The following is a 17,533-nucleotide window of genomic DNA, read 5'->3' as shown; positions in this document are numbered from 1 at the left end:
TAATTTTTTTTATTTTAAGATGAAAAAGAAAGAAAATGTATAATTATAATACTATTATATGAATACTACTCGGGCAATTTTTTCGAGAATTTTTATTAATACTCTTTTGTGCAGATAGAAAGAAAGCGTGTCAGTAAGAATGTAAATCCTTGCTCGAATGAAGGACCTCCTCGAACGTCGTCTAATTCTTTCGTTCCAGCTGATGTCAGAATGCGCGAAGAGCGTTTTAGGGCACGAACCCTTCGTACTCGTGCAGTCGGGCACGCGGTGTTTGCTTTCGTGGGTCGGCCTTATGAAAATACAGATCCGCGCGGCACGGCGGACTGACGCACGCCCTTCGAACCCGAAAGTCGGAGATTATTACACTCGACGTCACTAGTCGACGGTCTGACAGTTGACGTCCTTTCAGCGCGTCAAGCGCGAGACATCCCTCGGATTCTCTCCCCGGATTCGTCCTCGTTGCTCGATACATTCCGCGATGCCGCCGCGCTGTCGCTCAAGTCGATCCTGATGAGATACGAAAAGGGTTTATCGCGACGCGGCGAGAAACGACGATGATCGTTCTCGCTCGTGTATATTTCGAGACGAAGATCTCGGATAGAGTCCGGAGGATATATCGCCCCGATCGAAAAATAGCGATCCGCGATCGAGGGAACGCGAAAAGCCGGAGGATTATCTCGCTCGGGCGTCTCTCAAGCTGACGTCCTTTCAACATGTCAATCCCACTTGATTCTCCCGATTCACTCCTCGTTCGCCGGATATGTGCCCAAAGGCTGCGCCTTTAGCCGAGAGACGGCGGGAGTTAAGTCGATTGCACTCGAGGCGATTTATCCGGAGTCGTTAAGGACGAAGAGATCTGAAGTTGGTGTTGTACGCGGGCGTGCGTAAACTGTCGGTTCTGGCGCGTGATCAAGCCGAACGGTGGAGATCGGAGCCTCGGCGCGGAGGGTAAGGAACAGATGTCGGAATACTAGCTTGGGAATGTTTACGTCGCGGGGATTTTATATCCGAGAGACATACGACGTACACGTGCAGAAAGTGTCGGCGGTGCCTTTGTCGTACGGAATAATCGCGTCTTTCAAACAAGCCCCGCAGAAGCTGTCAGCCGGTATTAACGGCTGCCCCGAGCGTACAAAGGAGTGACAAGTTGTAATGATAACCCGGGGAATGTTTTGATAACTGTATCTATACGAAGGGAATACGGCCATGAGAATTATTTGTGCGCATGCATAGGTGACTGTACAAATAATCCGCTAATCCGCACATGTAGGATGCGTGATTGTCTCAATTATAGCGTTCTTCGCAAATAAGGGATATTCGTGATCAGGCTCGACTTGTGTGATATTCGATGCAAATTATACTCTCTAATCATTAAAAAATATATTACAATATATACAATAATACGCATATCTCGACGCATATTAAATTTGTCTAATTTACATGTAATGTTCTTTTCGATACGTTTTATATATATATATTTATCATAACACTTTTTATTATTATTAGAAGTTTAAAACGAGCAGACTTTCATATTATTTTTATTTTTGAAATCCCTTTCTCCAATTAACGACATCCTACGCTTTGTATCGACGTATGGGTTGGCGACAGAGCGTGGACGAAGGGCAATAACGCGTTAATTGCCGCATTGTTATGTTAATACGCTGAAGACTCCAGCAATAATTTCGTCATTATCACGCTAGGGCCTAATGGATCCACAGATAATTGGGAAGGAGGGCTGAGGACCGAGAGGGTAACAGAGGGATGACAATGTTATAAAACGCGGGAGGGCTCCGTTGCGTGACGGTTTTCCTCCCCGAATTACACTCCTACCGCCTGTTTTCGACGTGTTCCTCGATGCGACAAACACACGAGTGTGTTATACACATGCTCATTTATTATATATACCACGTATTAATTTACAACTATTAAAGTTAATGCGTTCGCGTGTTATACGTTCGTAATTTATTTAGGGGCTGAGTCATATTTATCGGCGTATCTATACGCTATGTTTCACCACCTAGCTACGTCATCGTAGTCGCTGTTAACAATGAATCTCGTGGCCGGAATGCAAAAAAGGCGATCGTTCGCCACATGTGTCGCTCGCGTTAAATCTCGCTACGTCAGATACATCCCTGCCGGATGACGCATCTGTACAATTGCCTATCCTATCACTCCGACTCTCCGGAGCACACTCGTCCGCTCGTATGTGCACGTACACTTTCGCGTCCACCCTGCAATTACGCGACACCGACGCAAAGCACGCGGGCGCGTTAATATACACGCACAAACGACGACGACTACTCGCTCTCTCGTCTAGGCACGCGTCTATATACGTGCATATACCGTTTACCAACCGCCCTCTCGGTATACACAAAATCGAACACACCCTCGCACGCACGCACGCACGCACGCAGGCAAGCAGGCATCTAGAGGGTGTGCAGTACGCGCAGGCACCGCAATTCGACCGACGTGCAACATGTTTATGTATCGCCGGCAACATTAACATTGCAATTTATGCGCGCTTCAACTGCTCGGAGACCCCTTTCAGCTCTCCCCCGATCGGCCACAGCTGACCGGCTCGCTTAACACAACCGCGAATTTACCAACGTGGTTCAATGTACAAGTTCAGTCGTTGCGGGGGGGAGAGGGGCAATCCCCCGCAATCGTCTCCTCCATCCAAGTCTTTCGTATACGAGACTATTTATATATTTCGGCGCTGCTCCGCTCGATGCTTCTCTTATGCCAGAGCACGCCGGTGCACCACCTACGCCCGAACGCCTCTATGGATCTCTCGGTGACCGGTATTCGAAGCGCGATTCTATTGGATTCCAAGTACGGTGGAGCGAATTCGAAATGCGCCGTGACCTGCTTCTCTTACGCGCAAATAAAAAGGAGCTTGACCGAAAGAACCGAGGAACGTCTACGTTTGTCGTGACAATTTAGTCTGATGCTTTTATTACGCAAAATCGTGAAGCGTTCCACATTTTTACTCTAGTCTGGCACGGTTAACATTTAATTGATAGATCGTTATTTTGACTGTACTGTTAAATTATCACATCTAGCTGCAATATGCAGCTTTTTCTTTGTACAGAATGTTGCTTTAATCACCGTTGTTCTGTTTTGTTATTTTAAAGTATTATGTTGAGCTGCTTTGATAACCAGATATAATTTAATTAGCGAAGTTTACGTTATATAGTTGTTTTCCGGGATTACACCGGCACGCTCAAGTGTGTAAGTATAAGCAGGATCAAAGGGTAGCCCAAGTATCGGCTTTTGAGGTCAAATAGTACGCTAGGTTCCAAGAGTTAGAAGAGTTAACATCGACTTTCCTGATTTAGTATGTTCCCGTAACAGCCACCCACGCGTCTGGATATATTTAGCGTTAAAGTATAAGCCGATTACCGGTACACTTACAAACTTTATAGTACTATCATTGATAAAGTTGTCAAGAACTCGTCGAGCGCGCGGTTTGTGACTCTTGTTCAATACTCTTTACGTAATAGAGTTTTTATGGGTATAATTTCGCAAGTTAAAATCACGCGATATCAGAATAATTATGTAGCTTCGTGCTCGTAACGCAAAATCTCACATTTTGAAAGCTTTGCGCTCGATATAACTCGTATCTACTCACTCATCCAGGAAAAGGGATGGTACCGCGTTGTGCGGTGCGACCGAATCGAGACACCATCATGATCCATCTTTCGATCCTGCTCGAGAAATTCTTCGGGTGCGAAATACGTCCCGTATACGTAAGTTTCGAGCTCGATTTCACGAACGAGTACCTAAAAGCCTTTCCCGGAGCTGACTTCGGAACTCTTGGCGGATACTTTGCAAGTTTCTCGCCCTGTTTACCTGACACGAGGAGGGTGGCTCGGGCCGCCGGAGTCAATGGGATGGAAACCAAGCCGAGTAGAAACCGAGCCTCGAGGTTTAATGTAAGGCAAAGGGCAATGCGGTACGAGGGGGAGGGCATCGGGATGCCTTTCTGTTTTTATCGAGTGAAACCGCGGTGGCGAGAGAGGCACCCGCCTCGGGGTAAAATTATATAGCCTTGGATCCGATGTAAACACGTCTTTCAATCATGATCTCGCCACGATTTCTTCATCTTGCCCAAAAAGAGAATCGTCTCTCTCTGTTGTTGAGCGATAAACATCACATCATCACCAATGCTATATTTCTATCTAATCGCCAACCCGTTAACCTGATTTTTATATTATTTGATACCTGATATGCTGATTATTCTATAATTTATGGTTGTTGAGTCGATCGTTATTTAAGCCATTATTTAAACCTTCATCAACGTCGATGAAGAAATATATACATATATGTATATGTAATTCGATTTGAGGTTTGAAATTGTATCGACTGGGATCGAATTAACATATTTACTCACATATGTCTATGGAACGTCCGCCGCAGAAGCAGAGGATCAGCAGGTAAAAGATGAGGCACGTCTGCAGGTAGTCCATGGTAGCGTCGATGGTCCGCGGGCCCGTGGTCATCGAACTCTCATAACCGCTCCTGCAAAAATAAAGTTACAAAAATATTACACACACACGTATACAAACGGCTCGTTGGTCCTGGCATTACGCGGAACAGAGTGATTAAGCGTGATTCTCGAGAAAGAGTCTTGCCAAAACATAGAGATTGGAACCCGGAGAGGGTTGGACGGGGACAAGAGCGTGGGGGAGGGGGGCCGACTGGGAGACGCGACGTGAACGTAGAAAAAGAGTCTGGAAACGGCCGTTTCGGCCTCCCTGTGCTTTTCGCCGGGGTGAAATGGCGCGATTCCCGTACCGGACAGATATACGACCGGTACAGGAGCCACGGACAAAGAGCTACATTCACGCCAGCAGCCATTACGCGTCATTATCGAGATTAGGATCGGCCGTTCGGCGCGAGAGAAGAAGACGGAAAGAGAGAGGTCCACTGAGGATGTTGCGAGCCGGAGAAAGAACTACGGCGAACGCGCCGTGGGGCTCTCTTTGGCTGGTCTTGGTTCTTCTCTTGTATGCGAGGGGGCGAGAGCTCGTACGTACCGGATAGTCGGGGGGGATACACCGGGAGGTTTCGCGGGGAGGAGGAACGCGGGACCATACTTTATTCACGGCGGTGGTGCCGTCGTGGTGTGTAGCAGCGTAGAAAAGAAAAGCGAGGGGACCGTACGAAAGAACTCACTTTTTGGCTAATTAACGGGGGAAAGAGGGAGGGAGATGTTATGGGGTTCCTCGACTACCGCCGACCGTTCCCCGATGCTTATCTTGCCGAGCTTAGAGAACCCTTCCTGCGACTCATTATTTCAGCAACGAAAATATCCGTGGCGATAAACGCAGCGACCGGGGTTTTATATCGCGTTACGATCGTGAATTCGTGGATTTCAAGAATTTATCGTGGATTTTCGGCAAACCGGCAACACTTTCGTAAGCTATTGTTTCAAATAGATCTGATCTCAAATTAATGGTGTCTGGGACAAGTCCTCAATTTTATTAAAAAGCTTCGTCCTGTTGTTAGAATCGAAGCAAAATGGAAATTGTTTGAACGCTATCTCTGTCTTCGAGTCACTTCCGGAGCACAGTTCGGTGACTTCGAGATCATCTTTTCCGACTCAATACTCGATTGACACGAGGCTCGGAGCTACTATCGATACATACACAAGTGGCTGAATCGGATTATCTGACCGGTAATTAAGATGCTATTGAAGCGGTTGCGTATGCTGGTACCCGTGTCAAGCATAGTACGATCACAATGCGCGCGCGATCGATTAGTCGACATAGTAATTAAGGTCGCGAAGCGCAGCCAACCTTTAACCGCCCCGCTCGCTCGGCCTCGGCCGATTGTGTCCGGGACACACGGCATTCGTTTCTTAGTCGATGATTAGATCAATCGTGACGTACAATTAATTATTAGGCCCCGTGAATAATCTCGTCGTAAATACACGCGCGCCGCGCTCTAATGCGGCATTCATGCGCATATACGTTCGCGAGATACGTTCCCTGCGGCAACCGCGTCGCTTCACGCAGCACTTTCTTGCATTACGTGTGCCAAATGTAATCTATTAAAGATAAAAATTGTATGGGAAATAAGCTGTTCGTGCACTCGCGTGAGTTAATTGCACTATCGATCTGCGTTTCGTATATACGACTTTTTTTACTTGCAGGGTAACGTTGAGCTCTTTTATGCCTCGCAGGGCATGTGTGCTTTAAGTAGAAAAAGTTAATCATTTCCTTGTAATTACTGAGACTTGATTATGTCCACATTTCTGAATTGATACGCGCCTCTGCCTGAGGCAAGAAGCGTTATGCATTTATTAATACGCTGCCACTTATCTCAGTCCGTTTGTTTTTTGTGGATAATCATCATTCCGAGGAGGAAGACGCCGCGTATAACGGCGCGGCGTCGTGCAGACGGTAGATTTTTTGTGCCTTCGTTCTCGGATTAAATCCTCTTTCAACTGGTTTTTAGTCGATTATTTATTTCGAACGCAAACATTCGACATCGGCGCCCGCCGACGAAGCGCCCCGGAGTAAACCACGCGAGCCTTCGCCTCCGGAACGAAAAGAAATCATGCGAATTTAGTGCCCCGTTTGTTCCAGCTTTCTACAATACGCACACTGCCATCTTTCATTCGCTCGAGCTGCCACGCAGCCGCGCACTCGGCCACTCGGTTCCACTGTGTGCCGCTGCATAAGGTGCCCTTGTGCGCACTTCGAATGCTCGATTTGCATGGCATTCGTCTCTTCATTTTTGCCGAGTCTATCCGCGCGCTCGTCGCGTTGAGCTCGCGAGCCAGGTGCATCGGTGCTTAAGTGGAATTAACGTGAATGATGGGGCCCCAGATAAAGCTACATCCGCCTGTACGGGCTCACGGGTGTATTTTACGAATGAATACACATGAATTTGTTCAGCGAATCGGCGAATCAATCATGCCGCTTCGATTACGTTCGATGTATACGTACAAAGCGTAAGCTTGTAACAGGGGATTTTTCTAATCTCAGTATTCTACGATAGCCCATATTTATATAATAATTTCGTTAAGAAGCTTGGCTAAAACCAGTTTCGATATACGGTTCAATAGATATGTCTTGAAAATCAATCTGATATTTGTGACGTCAGATTTATGATTCAAAAAAGGAATCTGTACGTTCCTATTTACGTAATTTTTTTATCTAAATATATTGTATCTGCCAAATCCTGTTAATAAATCTTATTTTAAAGATTTTATAATACAAATCTTGTATTATTGTGTTATATATTCTCGATAAATAAATAACGAAATTCTTAAGCTTTATTAAGAAGGAAAAACACCGAAAGAGGAGAGAGTTTTTTAACGAAAAACTCCCTTTGCGAAAAACCAATTGTCAATTTACATCCTTTCCTTGCATTCCTTTTCAACAGCATAACTCTTTCGTATTGTTGCGTTTGTAATTACTCAAAGTTGTGCAGTGATGATTTATAAAGACTAAGAGTAAGCTTTAGCAACATTTAACTTATTCCATCTATTTTTATTAAATCATTATCTTTCCTTCTTTTTACATAATTTGTAGATCATACTTATATAAATATATTAAAAATGTACATATATTTTAACCGGTATTTAACAAGCTGCCTGTTTCGTGTTATTCCGCCAGATAATTATTTTCCTTGATATTCAAACTTAAATTAAAAGCCAGAAGAAGTATTCCCATTTGGGAGCATTCCCATGGCACGTACTAGAGTTGGCTTGGCTCTGTTCCCAACGTGTCATTCCGAAGGTGGTGTGAATGGGAGAATGGGAGAAGGAAGGAAAGTGCTGCTGCCGCACAGGTTCGCAGCTACGTGTACGAATACACTTTAATCTCCACACTTACAACGTTTCCGGATCGTTAAACGCCGTTCGTCGACGAACTCTTGAGTTCGGACGAAAAATTCGCATCCAAGCTCGACCCCGTCGCCGCTCACGAACGGCTTTAGTTTCGTGGCGGAAAACGCGTCATTTTCTCGTCGAAAAGTTTTCGACAATGCAGAGAAAAAAAGGAAGCTTGTGAACACTGGAAGGTAAAAATTCTGCATACACGTGTACAAGAATAAGATTTTCTTCTTGTAAGATGGCAAGAGAAGATCTTGGAAAAATATATGTACTTGATTCGCTCAAAAATTTATTTCAGAATATTTAACGAAAATAAAGAAATGTTCGTTCACTTAATACCGATGTATATGTATCAACTTGTAAAATATGACGAAAACTGTCTAATTTAAGCAAATATTTAACAGGTTCAAAAACGTGCGTTTCGCATTCACGGATTTCCGGGCGATAAAATTGCCTTTTGCAGAAATTCCAGAAATGGCCAGACGAGAAACTTGCATTCAAAGTGCCTTTCCATCTTTCCCCGAGGAAACTCGCAATTCTTAGCTGACGAGATTTACGGTGGGTGTGGGAGAGAGGCAGGCATGGTGCTCTTTTGAGCGCTGTTTCCATCGTTTGGGCGCATAAATTTGCGCGCGAATTCGTGGAAAGTACCGCGCGTACACGAATACGCGACCGTCTCGAGAGCTCGCGCAAATTAAAACTCGGCGAAGTCGTCCTCGCGTAATTGCCGGGGCGCGCCGCGACTTATTTTTGTAGACCCTCTCCCAAGGACGCAGTCGTCGACGCGAGAGAAATTGTGAGACGATGTTTATTTTATACCGCTGTTTTAATAAAATAACATAAAAGTAAAGAAATATTTTAAATAGGACAAGTTTTCAAGAATCACTGTTCTATCATGTTATAACGATGTATCTAAATATTTTATTGTTTTTTAACATGTAAGCAACATGTTATTTAATTCAGTATTTTCTCAAATTTTGTACGATCCGGCGCGATTAATATCACAGTATTGTATTTAGATTTTTTAAATTAAAAATTTAAATTATTAGATACCTATAGCTAAAATTAAAATATTTTGATATCTGTATCTTTGTATTAAATTAATTTCGTACTATTATCTACGGCATCTTTTTTATTTAGTTTTTACTATACTTCATTACTTGAAAGAGTTAGCCACTTTTTGAATTTATCAAGGAATCCATCTTTTGATGAACTTTAAGCTCTGCCACCGATACGCAACTTGTTACCCAAATCTTATTAATTCACAAAGTTACGGTAGTAAGTCTCGGCTCTTTGACACTCCAATATTTTCCGCCCGAAGCGCAGAAGTTAGCGGTGATCCGTATCGTATCGCTCCCTCTCCGTTCGGCGTATTTCCGTCTGGAATTCGCACGGTAATTTCTATGAAATCGTTCGGTTATCCGACGGTCTTCAAAGAGCTTTGATCGACTCGCGAACGATCATTCGCTCATAAACAGACACCATCAAGCATTACGGTCTTCGAAGCGGCGTTTTCTAACGCGAGAAAAAGAAGAGACACGCAAGCTCGGCTAATTACGAGGGTCCCTCTGGCTACCGTGGGCCGTGTGCCGTTGGTGCTGTGGGCTGTGGCTGCTGCTGCTGCTACTGATGTTTATCTTCGCGAGCGATGGGAACCCAAGATGGCAGAGCATCTCCCATTTATTCAGCGCAAGAACCGGTACGCTTCTCCCGGTAGGACGAGAAAACGACTTGCGGCTGCTGCTGGCCGTGCCTGCCTCGGGATATCTGCATCTCGTTCCACCGCCTTTCCTGCGCTTCGAACCGCAATGCGTCCGTAGATTAAAGCCGGTTCCGTATTAATTTCGTGCAGTCTCGTAGCTTCGGGTGCCCACTTTGTCTTCCGATTGGTGTACGTACAACGCGTAGACCGGACGAATCGCACCCTAAGCGCGAGGATGCCTTCGGCAGCTAATGCAATGGACTTTAACGACGACATCACCGCGTTATCTATTTAGCTACGTTCAAGATTGTCTAATTAATACTAATCATTATCAGTTAAGTGTCATAAAAAAAAAACAGATGTATGATATGTATGTCTTAATTCGATTAAAAACACGAAATCTGACTAAAATTAAAAGACTTCTCATTTTGTCAAAATATTTAATAAGGGACGAGTTCAAAAAGATGTACAGAGACACAATATAATTAAGAATATTTTAAAACTAGTAAAGGTTTAGAGACAAAACGTTTAGTTAAAAAAAAATGTTAGTGTTTACAAAAAATATTTTAAAAGATTTTTGTTGTTAAAATTACTACACTATTATTATCTATAGAAAAAAATATACAGTAAAATTTTACTTTTCTTAGAAGCAAATATTTATTTGGTACGTTTCGCGATCTTCAAAAATATCAGAGTTATTATTCACAAGCGTTCCTTTTAAGATATATTATTCTATCTAAATGTAGGATCCGCGCATCACTGAGATATATATTTCACGTGGCATTAAGCGTTTAAAATTTATACCCCAGTATTTCATTCTGCCACAATCCTAACCGGTATCAAATGGTACATACTTTACACAAGCCAAATGTGAATTAGAAAAAAATTCACGAATTATAAACATTAAGACAACAATTAATACTGTTCTTTGTCTTTTACTTTCACGAATTCCGTAATTAAAAACTTCATAATTACAACAACGTCTCTGATTTAAAGGCGATGTTTCATTGCCGTGAGAAACGTCGGTGCTCGTCGCGAGCGGCAGCGCAACTTTCGGAGATGCAACGTGAAAGAAAAAGAGCGGGCTCCGAGGCTGCAAAAGCCTACGGAGGAGCAACGGCGCGCGTAAACTTGTCCAAACTGACAGTGGCCTCGTAAAGATCCATTATTCCAATCTTCGAATCTTGTTCTCTGTCAGGGAAGGCATCCCGACGCGATCGAGACCGGTCAAAGCGCCCGTGGCGTTCCTCTCTCGTTAAGTATCCGCGCTATCTCCACGGGGGGTGGTGCCGCTCATAACTCAGCCAAAATATTCGCCTACATTCTGCGCGTAGTGCACGGGGTTAGAAACGCGCGCGCGCATACATGTAGCTCGTCGCAGGGCCAACTTTATCCGTACTGTGCATACATGCGTACGTACACACGTAAGTTCTTCTGTATGCTTAGGGTTAGAGCAAGCACGCGCATACGTGGTGACGTACAATGCACGCGACTAAGGCTGACCCTGGCAAGGAGGTTGAAGCGTGGAAGGTGGTGGGCGCAAGGAGGGGTTGGGCGGTACGGCGCGGCGCGGCGGCCCTCTCTGGAAGAGGGTCCTCCGGGGTGGCGGCGGTCGGTGTGTAGCAGGGCCATGAATTATGCAGTTCGCCGCGGGCTAGGGCCTCGTACGCCGGCAAGAAGGAGGAAGATGGGGAGAAGGACTGCCGTGCGGCGAATCAACCGGCGGAGAAACCGGGAGAGAGACGACGATATACCCACACAGGGTCCAGAGCCACTTTACCCACCTCATCCTCCCTCACGTCGCGTTTCACCTCCCTTCTTCTCCTGCTCGCCGTCTCTCCACCTGTGCCTGCTCCACCTGAACGGCCTGAACCTCTCTCTCCGTCACTACCATCCACCTTCCACCTTCGCCGACGCCGCCTCCTCGACGCTCGCGCGCGCTACGCCGACACTTCGCCCCAGTCGATTGAAATTTTCATACCGGCACGTCTACCGTCCCAGTTTATGCTTCCGAACAAGTGAAATGCACTGCCACCGTCGCGTCGTGGCACCGGGTTCCCGCCACGCCGTTCTCCATCTTCTCCCAGCCGTTGCTACGCTGCACAAACAACAGGGAGGTCTCCACGTCGTTTCTCTTCCTTCATCCGCGTCGAAACTCCCTAGTTTTTTCTCCGTCTCATGAAGGAAAGATTCGAAAGGAACGAGAGGCTCGATCTCTCCCGTGCCGGGAGATAACCGACGAGATAGAGCGAACGTCGATATCCTCGAGAGCACTTACACTTTCTACCTTTCTACCTGCGTGGATTTCACGCTGCGCCGCTGTGTACATTATACATCTGATACGACAGCAACACAATTGCTTCGCGAGGCGTACGGCTATCAATTCCACGTTTTTTTTTTCGTAATATTGAGAAAAAACGTCGCTTTATGTTTGTTCGGCACGCATCGAGCGAATGAGCAATCAAGTTGTTAAATATTTCAACATGACTCCCCATGGTAACGAGCGAGAATCACCCCCTCCCCCGTGCATAGACAAGATCGACTGAAATTTTCATATCATCAGCCCGTCTGCCGTCTGGGTCAACGATCGAGATTGAAACAAGTCGTATCGTTACGTTAATTTTATCTCTTTCTCTCTCTCTGTCTCTCTTCGTTCCACTTACAGGACATTTACCTTTCATTGTCTTTCTGTCGAACCGAAGATATACTTCATTCTTTCTTTTGTCTCTTCGTGCTAATGTAACAGGCGATATGGAAGTTGTACTGATATTCTCGATGGTGCTTTCGCTTTGTACTTTACTATGCAGATTTCAACGCTAGCTTCTCGTGTAATGGCGCGCCAATGACGACGCGATTGGACGAAAGGGCGTTAATGATCCAGTTCAGACTTGGTTCGTCCTAGTCAGAGCAAAGTCGAAAGTATCGGTATTCGATAGCGCTTCACTTGACAAAGAGAGCGATATCTACATCGCTGATAAAATGGTAGAACCTCAAGCGCAAATGATGTCACGAGTCGATAGTCACCAGAAGTGATGTTCGTAACCGATAGAGTCACTATAGAATAGAACAGCATGTGAAATTACATCTAAATGGTACTTGACGAGGAATGTTAGCTAATCAGAAAGCGGTTTTTTATTTTGTACCAAATGATCGAATAGTCGGTAGGCTTGAACTGCATACATGATTGCGGAAATAATAGCGTCAAATTTAATAATTATCTAGAACAGTGCTGTGTAAGATTTGTAATTATGGACATTAAGGGAAAGGAAAGCAATAGGGTTTCCTGAACGCTGATATACATCAAGCTAAAAATTACAAATCTTGGACAGCATTGATCTAGATTATCATGTCACTAATACAATTAACACGAAAATTGATAGTAAGATGTACATACATAAATACTTGAGCTTTTATTCTTTTATATGAATATTTAAGTAGTAAAGTAATGTTTGCGTAATATTTCCGGCTCTCATTCAATCTGCGACTTTTTTCATTGAGAGAGGTACAATGCGCGAGACGGTTTAATGCCTTCTTAGACTCCGACGTTTGTCGATTTTACGATAAAAGTCCACGGGTAAGGAGTATTTATTCGGAAATCTTGCAGCACCGAGATACGCGGGGTAAAATTAATGGCCACGGTCACAATTCGCGTCGTTTCGCACCTATACGAGCAAAACATCGCGCCGGACGACGTTGGGATGCGTCAAATATACGCGTTTGGCGCACGTGGAAAGATCGTTACCAGAGTCATGGATTTACGAGCGGACGTTATCGTCCCTGTTAATGTGCTGATTAGATTATGCGACGAGAGAACGTAGCACCAAGAGATGCTAGAATCCTCTTGCAGCGTCGCGCCCAGCTCCGACAAAGGTACGTGCCAACGCGGGGACACATATCTTTTTCAGAGAATCATAAAAGAACGCGACTGCCCCGCCCGGTTTTGTTATTCCCGATGGTGAGTTTTACGAGCGCGCGGATTAATTATTTCACGGACGGCGAAAAGTATGCCGGGGATTACCGGGAGAAAAAGCACAGTATCGGTCGTTTTTAACGTCCCGCCCTCTGCGGGTTAACGCCGTGAGGAACTCAGAATAGTTACAGAAATACGCAGCTGACGCTCGCAAATTAGCTTGCGGCAATCCGCGGCGGAGCCGAGCGCATGAAATGAGATCGCTTTGAAGCCCCCGAAGTTTCCGTCGGAAACCCGTTTCTCGCAAGAAGCAGGCTGCGTTCGTGCGCGCGCGCGCTCTCAATTGAATCCTTTTATTCCCCGCTCCCGCCGCACATCGCCGACTTAATATATTTCTTTTTTTTTCCTCGCGGCGTTTCCTTATCCACTTTAAACAGCGGGAATAACGTATTAGCACGCGATAAAATACGATCTGTGTTCCCTTCTTAGCGGACAGTGTTTCTTGGAATGGAAATTTCTTTTGTCTCGCTTTGTGTGTGAAGATACTTGCGTATCCTCACGATGACTTCGTGGCTTCGGGGCCGCTCTTTAACACCCCGTTCGTTTTACTTCGCCGCCGCGCCGCGCCGCGCTGTGGCATAATCGATCGCGCAGAATGAAAATCGAAGGTTCCGAGAAGCGGAATGGCCGAAAGGGTTAATCAGTTATTTGCACCACGAGAGGCGAGTGTCCGGGTCCGCACCCGCCAATCGTCAAAGAGTTATTATCCGGAGCGATGACAAAGCAGATAGGAAGCCTGGAGCCCGGCAGTATGCACGGTCGTTGGATGCGATTATTAATTATCAGAGCGAATAACGAGGCGGATCGAGATCGCGCGTACGTACGACGACGGGGATCCGAGAAACCTCTCGTCAATGATATCGTCGGCCTCGTTTTATTAGCCGTCGCTTTGCCGCGCCGTCAACCCTTCACCCAGCCCGTTACAGCCGTTCTGTTCTCATAAATCGTTTATTCATGTTTAATGCAGCCTAGTATTCAGACCCGAAAGTTTTCGAAGCTCTCAGACGGAAAGCGCGACTGTGACGGCAACTGGTGGGTGGGGGGACACGGGAACTTCGAACAAGGGAATGCTTTTGCATCGAGGCAACGCCTGAAACCAGTCGAAAAAAAGTCAAGAGAAACTGCAGAATCGAGTCTCGTCGTGTTGGGCCCGACATTTTTTACCGTCTGCCTAGAAGACGATCTCCCCGATCGCGAAATTCTTCGTCTTCGTCACACGTGTACGGAAACGGTTTGACGAGATGAAATCGATTCGCGATACTTAATCGACCGTTCGTGTAGTTTCGTATTCTCGGGCTTCGAAAGTTCTCGCGTCGCGAGCTGACGACCGACCGAGTCGACCGAATTATTAAATATTTACGGCAGGCGATAAGATAACTAGCAATTGCTAATCGTCATACAATTTCGTGTTACGAAAGGCATAAACGAAGGCATAAAAGAACGTCGCAAAGTTTTCGCGAATGAGAGTGATAAACGCGATGAGGTACTTTGATTCATAAAAAATGACTGGAGTTTGTGACATTATTTATGCACAAGTGGAATGTTAAGGTCGAGTTGCCGATTCATGTTAAATCATGAATAAATTCTTGTGCAATTAAAGAAATTATAAACTTTACTTTAAAACAAATCCACGTTTTCAATAGAATTTTATGAAAATATAATCACGAGTCCCTGGATAAAGTCTAAGGATCCACGCGTCCACGGTAAAATATAATGCAAGCCGTTGTAACTTGAAAATCGAGTAGTCGTTATTTCCATTACCAGAGAGATTCATCCATGTAACACCAATTCATATATAATTCATCGTATTTCAATGAATAAAACGAATGCAGCGCGCACGCGCGGAAGATCTCTATTTTTCAATGAACAAATCCCCACGCTTTATCACCTTATATGATAAGTATACACTCGGAAAAATCACGCTCGACTTACAATTCAAAGAATGATTTCCCTCAGCGCGAATTCCGTACGGATCTCAGTCCGGGCGGATAGGAGACGCGTGCGAAGGAAAAGTTGAAGGAAAAATGACGAGCTGGAGGAGCGAAGAAACGAGAAAACGAGAAAGAAATGCGCGCGAGAGGTCTCTAATCCGTTCTTCAGGGGAGGCTTAAGCCCGTCTTCGTGTACCCTGCTCGGAGAATACCGTTTAAGTGTCGTCCGTCTGGGAGTCCTCCACTCGAGTAAATATTTAGGAATTTTTGAAGAGTCCCGAGTGCCTAAGAAAACAGTTTACTCCGTAAGAAGGAGGGATCCCTCCCGGGAGTCCGAACGAACGCGCCGGGGCCTGGAACAGTCATCGCCAGCGTCTTTCGTCGACAATCAAACACGCCAGCATCGCGCATGTCGGGAAAAAATATACAAAGGGAAGATATAAGGGGTGCGCTCCATACGAAAACGTTACCGCGTTCTATGTTCGTGTTTCGGATTCATTCCACCGCACGCACCGAACCCGGCCCCTATATCGTTTCTATTTTAATTCCCGTAATACGCACGAAATGCACGACTAACTACTCGCCCTATCATGTCGCGTAATTACTCTTAATTGAACTCACTGTTCGAACAGCTTCTGATTCCGTGCACATGATTGGCCCGGTTGACTCACCTGTAACATAAAAATAATGATATTTAATATTCGAAAATTGTCGGTAATTTTGGTCGTATTACAATGAAAAGTTAGCTCCGATATAAAGGTTTTCGAGAAAATTACCTAAACATTACTTATGACGGTGAATTTAAGCCGACTGTACGTCCTAAATTCTTTCAGCTGCTATTGCTATGCTGATTTTTTCGAGAGACACGAGTTAAATGGACACGTTATTAACATAACGTTCATTCTTTACTATTATTTGCGGTGCTATGGAGATGTGGGCGCAGCTTGCGTGTCCCATCACGTGATAATGATAATAACGCGACGTACAATAAGACGTCGGCCGACATTTTAATGAGAGAAGAACGGTGGAGCACGGGAGCTCGTTAGAACGTACCAACCCATAAAGAACGGTTAGGAAGAGCGGTGAGGAGTGGGTTAACGCATATATAACTTTTTGGTAGAAGCCGTTCATTACCGTGCGCAAACATGTCCGGTAAAATTGCACGTACGGACTTGCGAAGTATATAGCAAAGTATATCTTGCAAACATTTTGCCTAATACAGATGTTCGGGGTCTTAACGCGCAGAAACGTCGACGTGATTACGTCGTATCGCTTCAACATGAACCGCGAAATTGTGTGAAGCGATCGGTGATAATAATTTGCAATGAAACCTCGCGAATAATTTAATAAATATTTATTCCGGTATGTGAAACACGACAATATAAGCGACGCGTAATGAAACCGCCGATTTCCTACACACCGAAATAATGTTGACGATTAGTCTGGCTTTGATTTGATAGAATTGCGACTCGCAAGTTTCATTACGTGTACCACCGCTGACGAACGCAAATGCGCTGTCACGCGTCAACGAGCGGGTTTCATCGACCGCTCGTCAGCGCGGGTGCAATAAACCGTGCTTAATTACATGCAATAAGTAATTAAAGTGATTAAAGCTTATAATGTGACGCGCGCAATCAGTAACGCGGGCACAATCAAAATTTCGATTGGACAGGCGTATGTCCGAGCGTTACGACGAGCACTTTATAACGATAGCTTTTCGCAGAACATTTTGCGTGCTTTTAACGAGATGGTATCGCGCATATAGGTAATCCCGTTCGCGCGTTTTAGCAGCAAATGAAAATTTCGTTTCAACGACGATTCCATTCATATTCGCTGTTATTATCGATGTACGTCAGCAATTTCGTTAATTCGAATCAGTCGATTAACACTTCGTTAAGTTATATTATTTCTATGATACACCTAGAACCACACAGGAACATGCAGTAAAAAGAAAGGATTATACGGATATCTGCATTCGTGTATTAACTTTCAATTATAAAGGATTATATACCGGGATATTTACTGCTGAAAATTACAGACACATGGAATCTAATTCAGTTTGTTCGGCTAGTAATAGCATATTC

At 44.9% G+C, this 17,533-nt stretch overlaps 1 protein-coding gene across 3 annotated transcripts in view; it reads right to left on the bottom strand.

Moving 5' to 3' along the window:
* LOC139816838 (discoidin domain-containing receptor 2) overlaps window positions 1-17,533 on the bottom strand; it is a 149,226-nt gene that overhangs the window by 27,602 nt on the left and 104,091 nt on the right. For 2 of the 3 annotated variants that reach the window (XM_071784607.1, XM_071784604.1), the window contains one exon: window positions 4,394-4,521. In XM_071784607.1, coding sequence (XP_071640708.1) covers window positions 4,394-4,502 — 109 coding nt within the window. In that variant the 5' untranslated portion in view covers window positions 4,503-4,521. Of the gene's footprint in view, window positions 1-4,393; window positions 4,522-16,070; window positions 16,117-17,533 lie in introns of those variants that run through there. The other variant, XM_071784606.1, reaches the window with a different exon arrangement.

Source organism: Temnothorax longispinosus, chromosome 7, assembly GCF_030848805.1.
Source record: "Temnothorax longispinosus isolate EJ_2023e chromosome 7, Tlon_JGU_v1, whole genome shotgun sequence".
In the NCBI taxonomy this organism is placed as follows: domain Eukaryota; kingdom Metazoa; phylum Arthropoda; class Insecta; order Hymenoptera; family Formicidae; genus Temnothorax; species Temnothorax longispinosus.
Note: the sequence above shows the minus strand (reverse complement) of the source record. Positions and strands in the feature narration are given on the sequence as shown.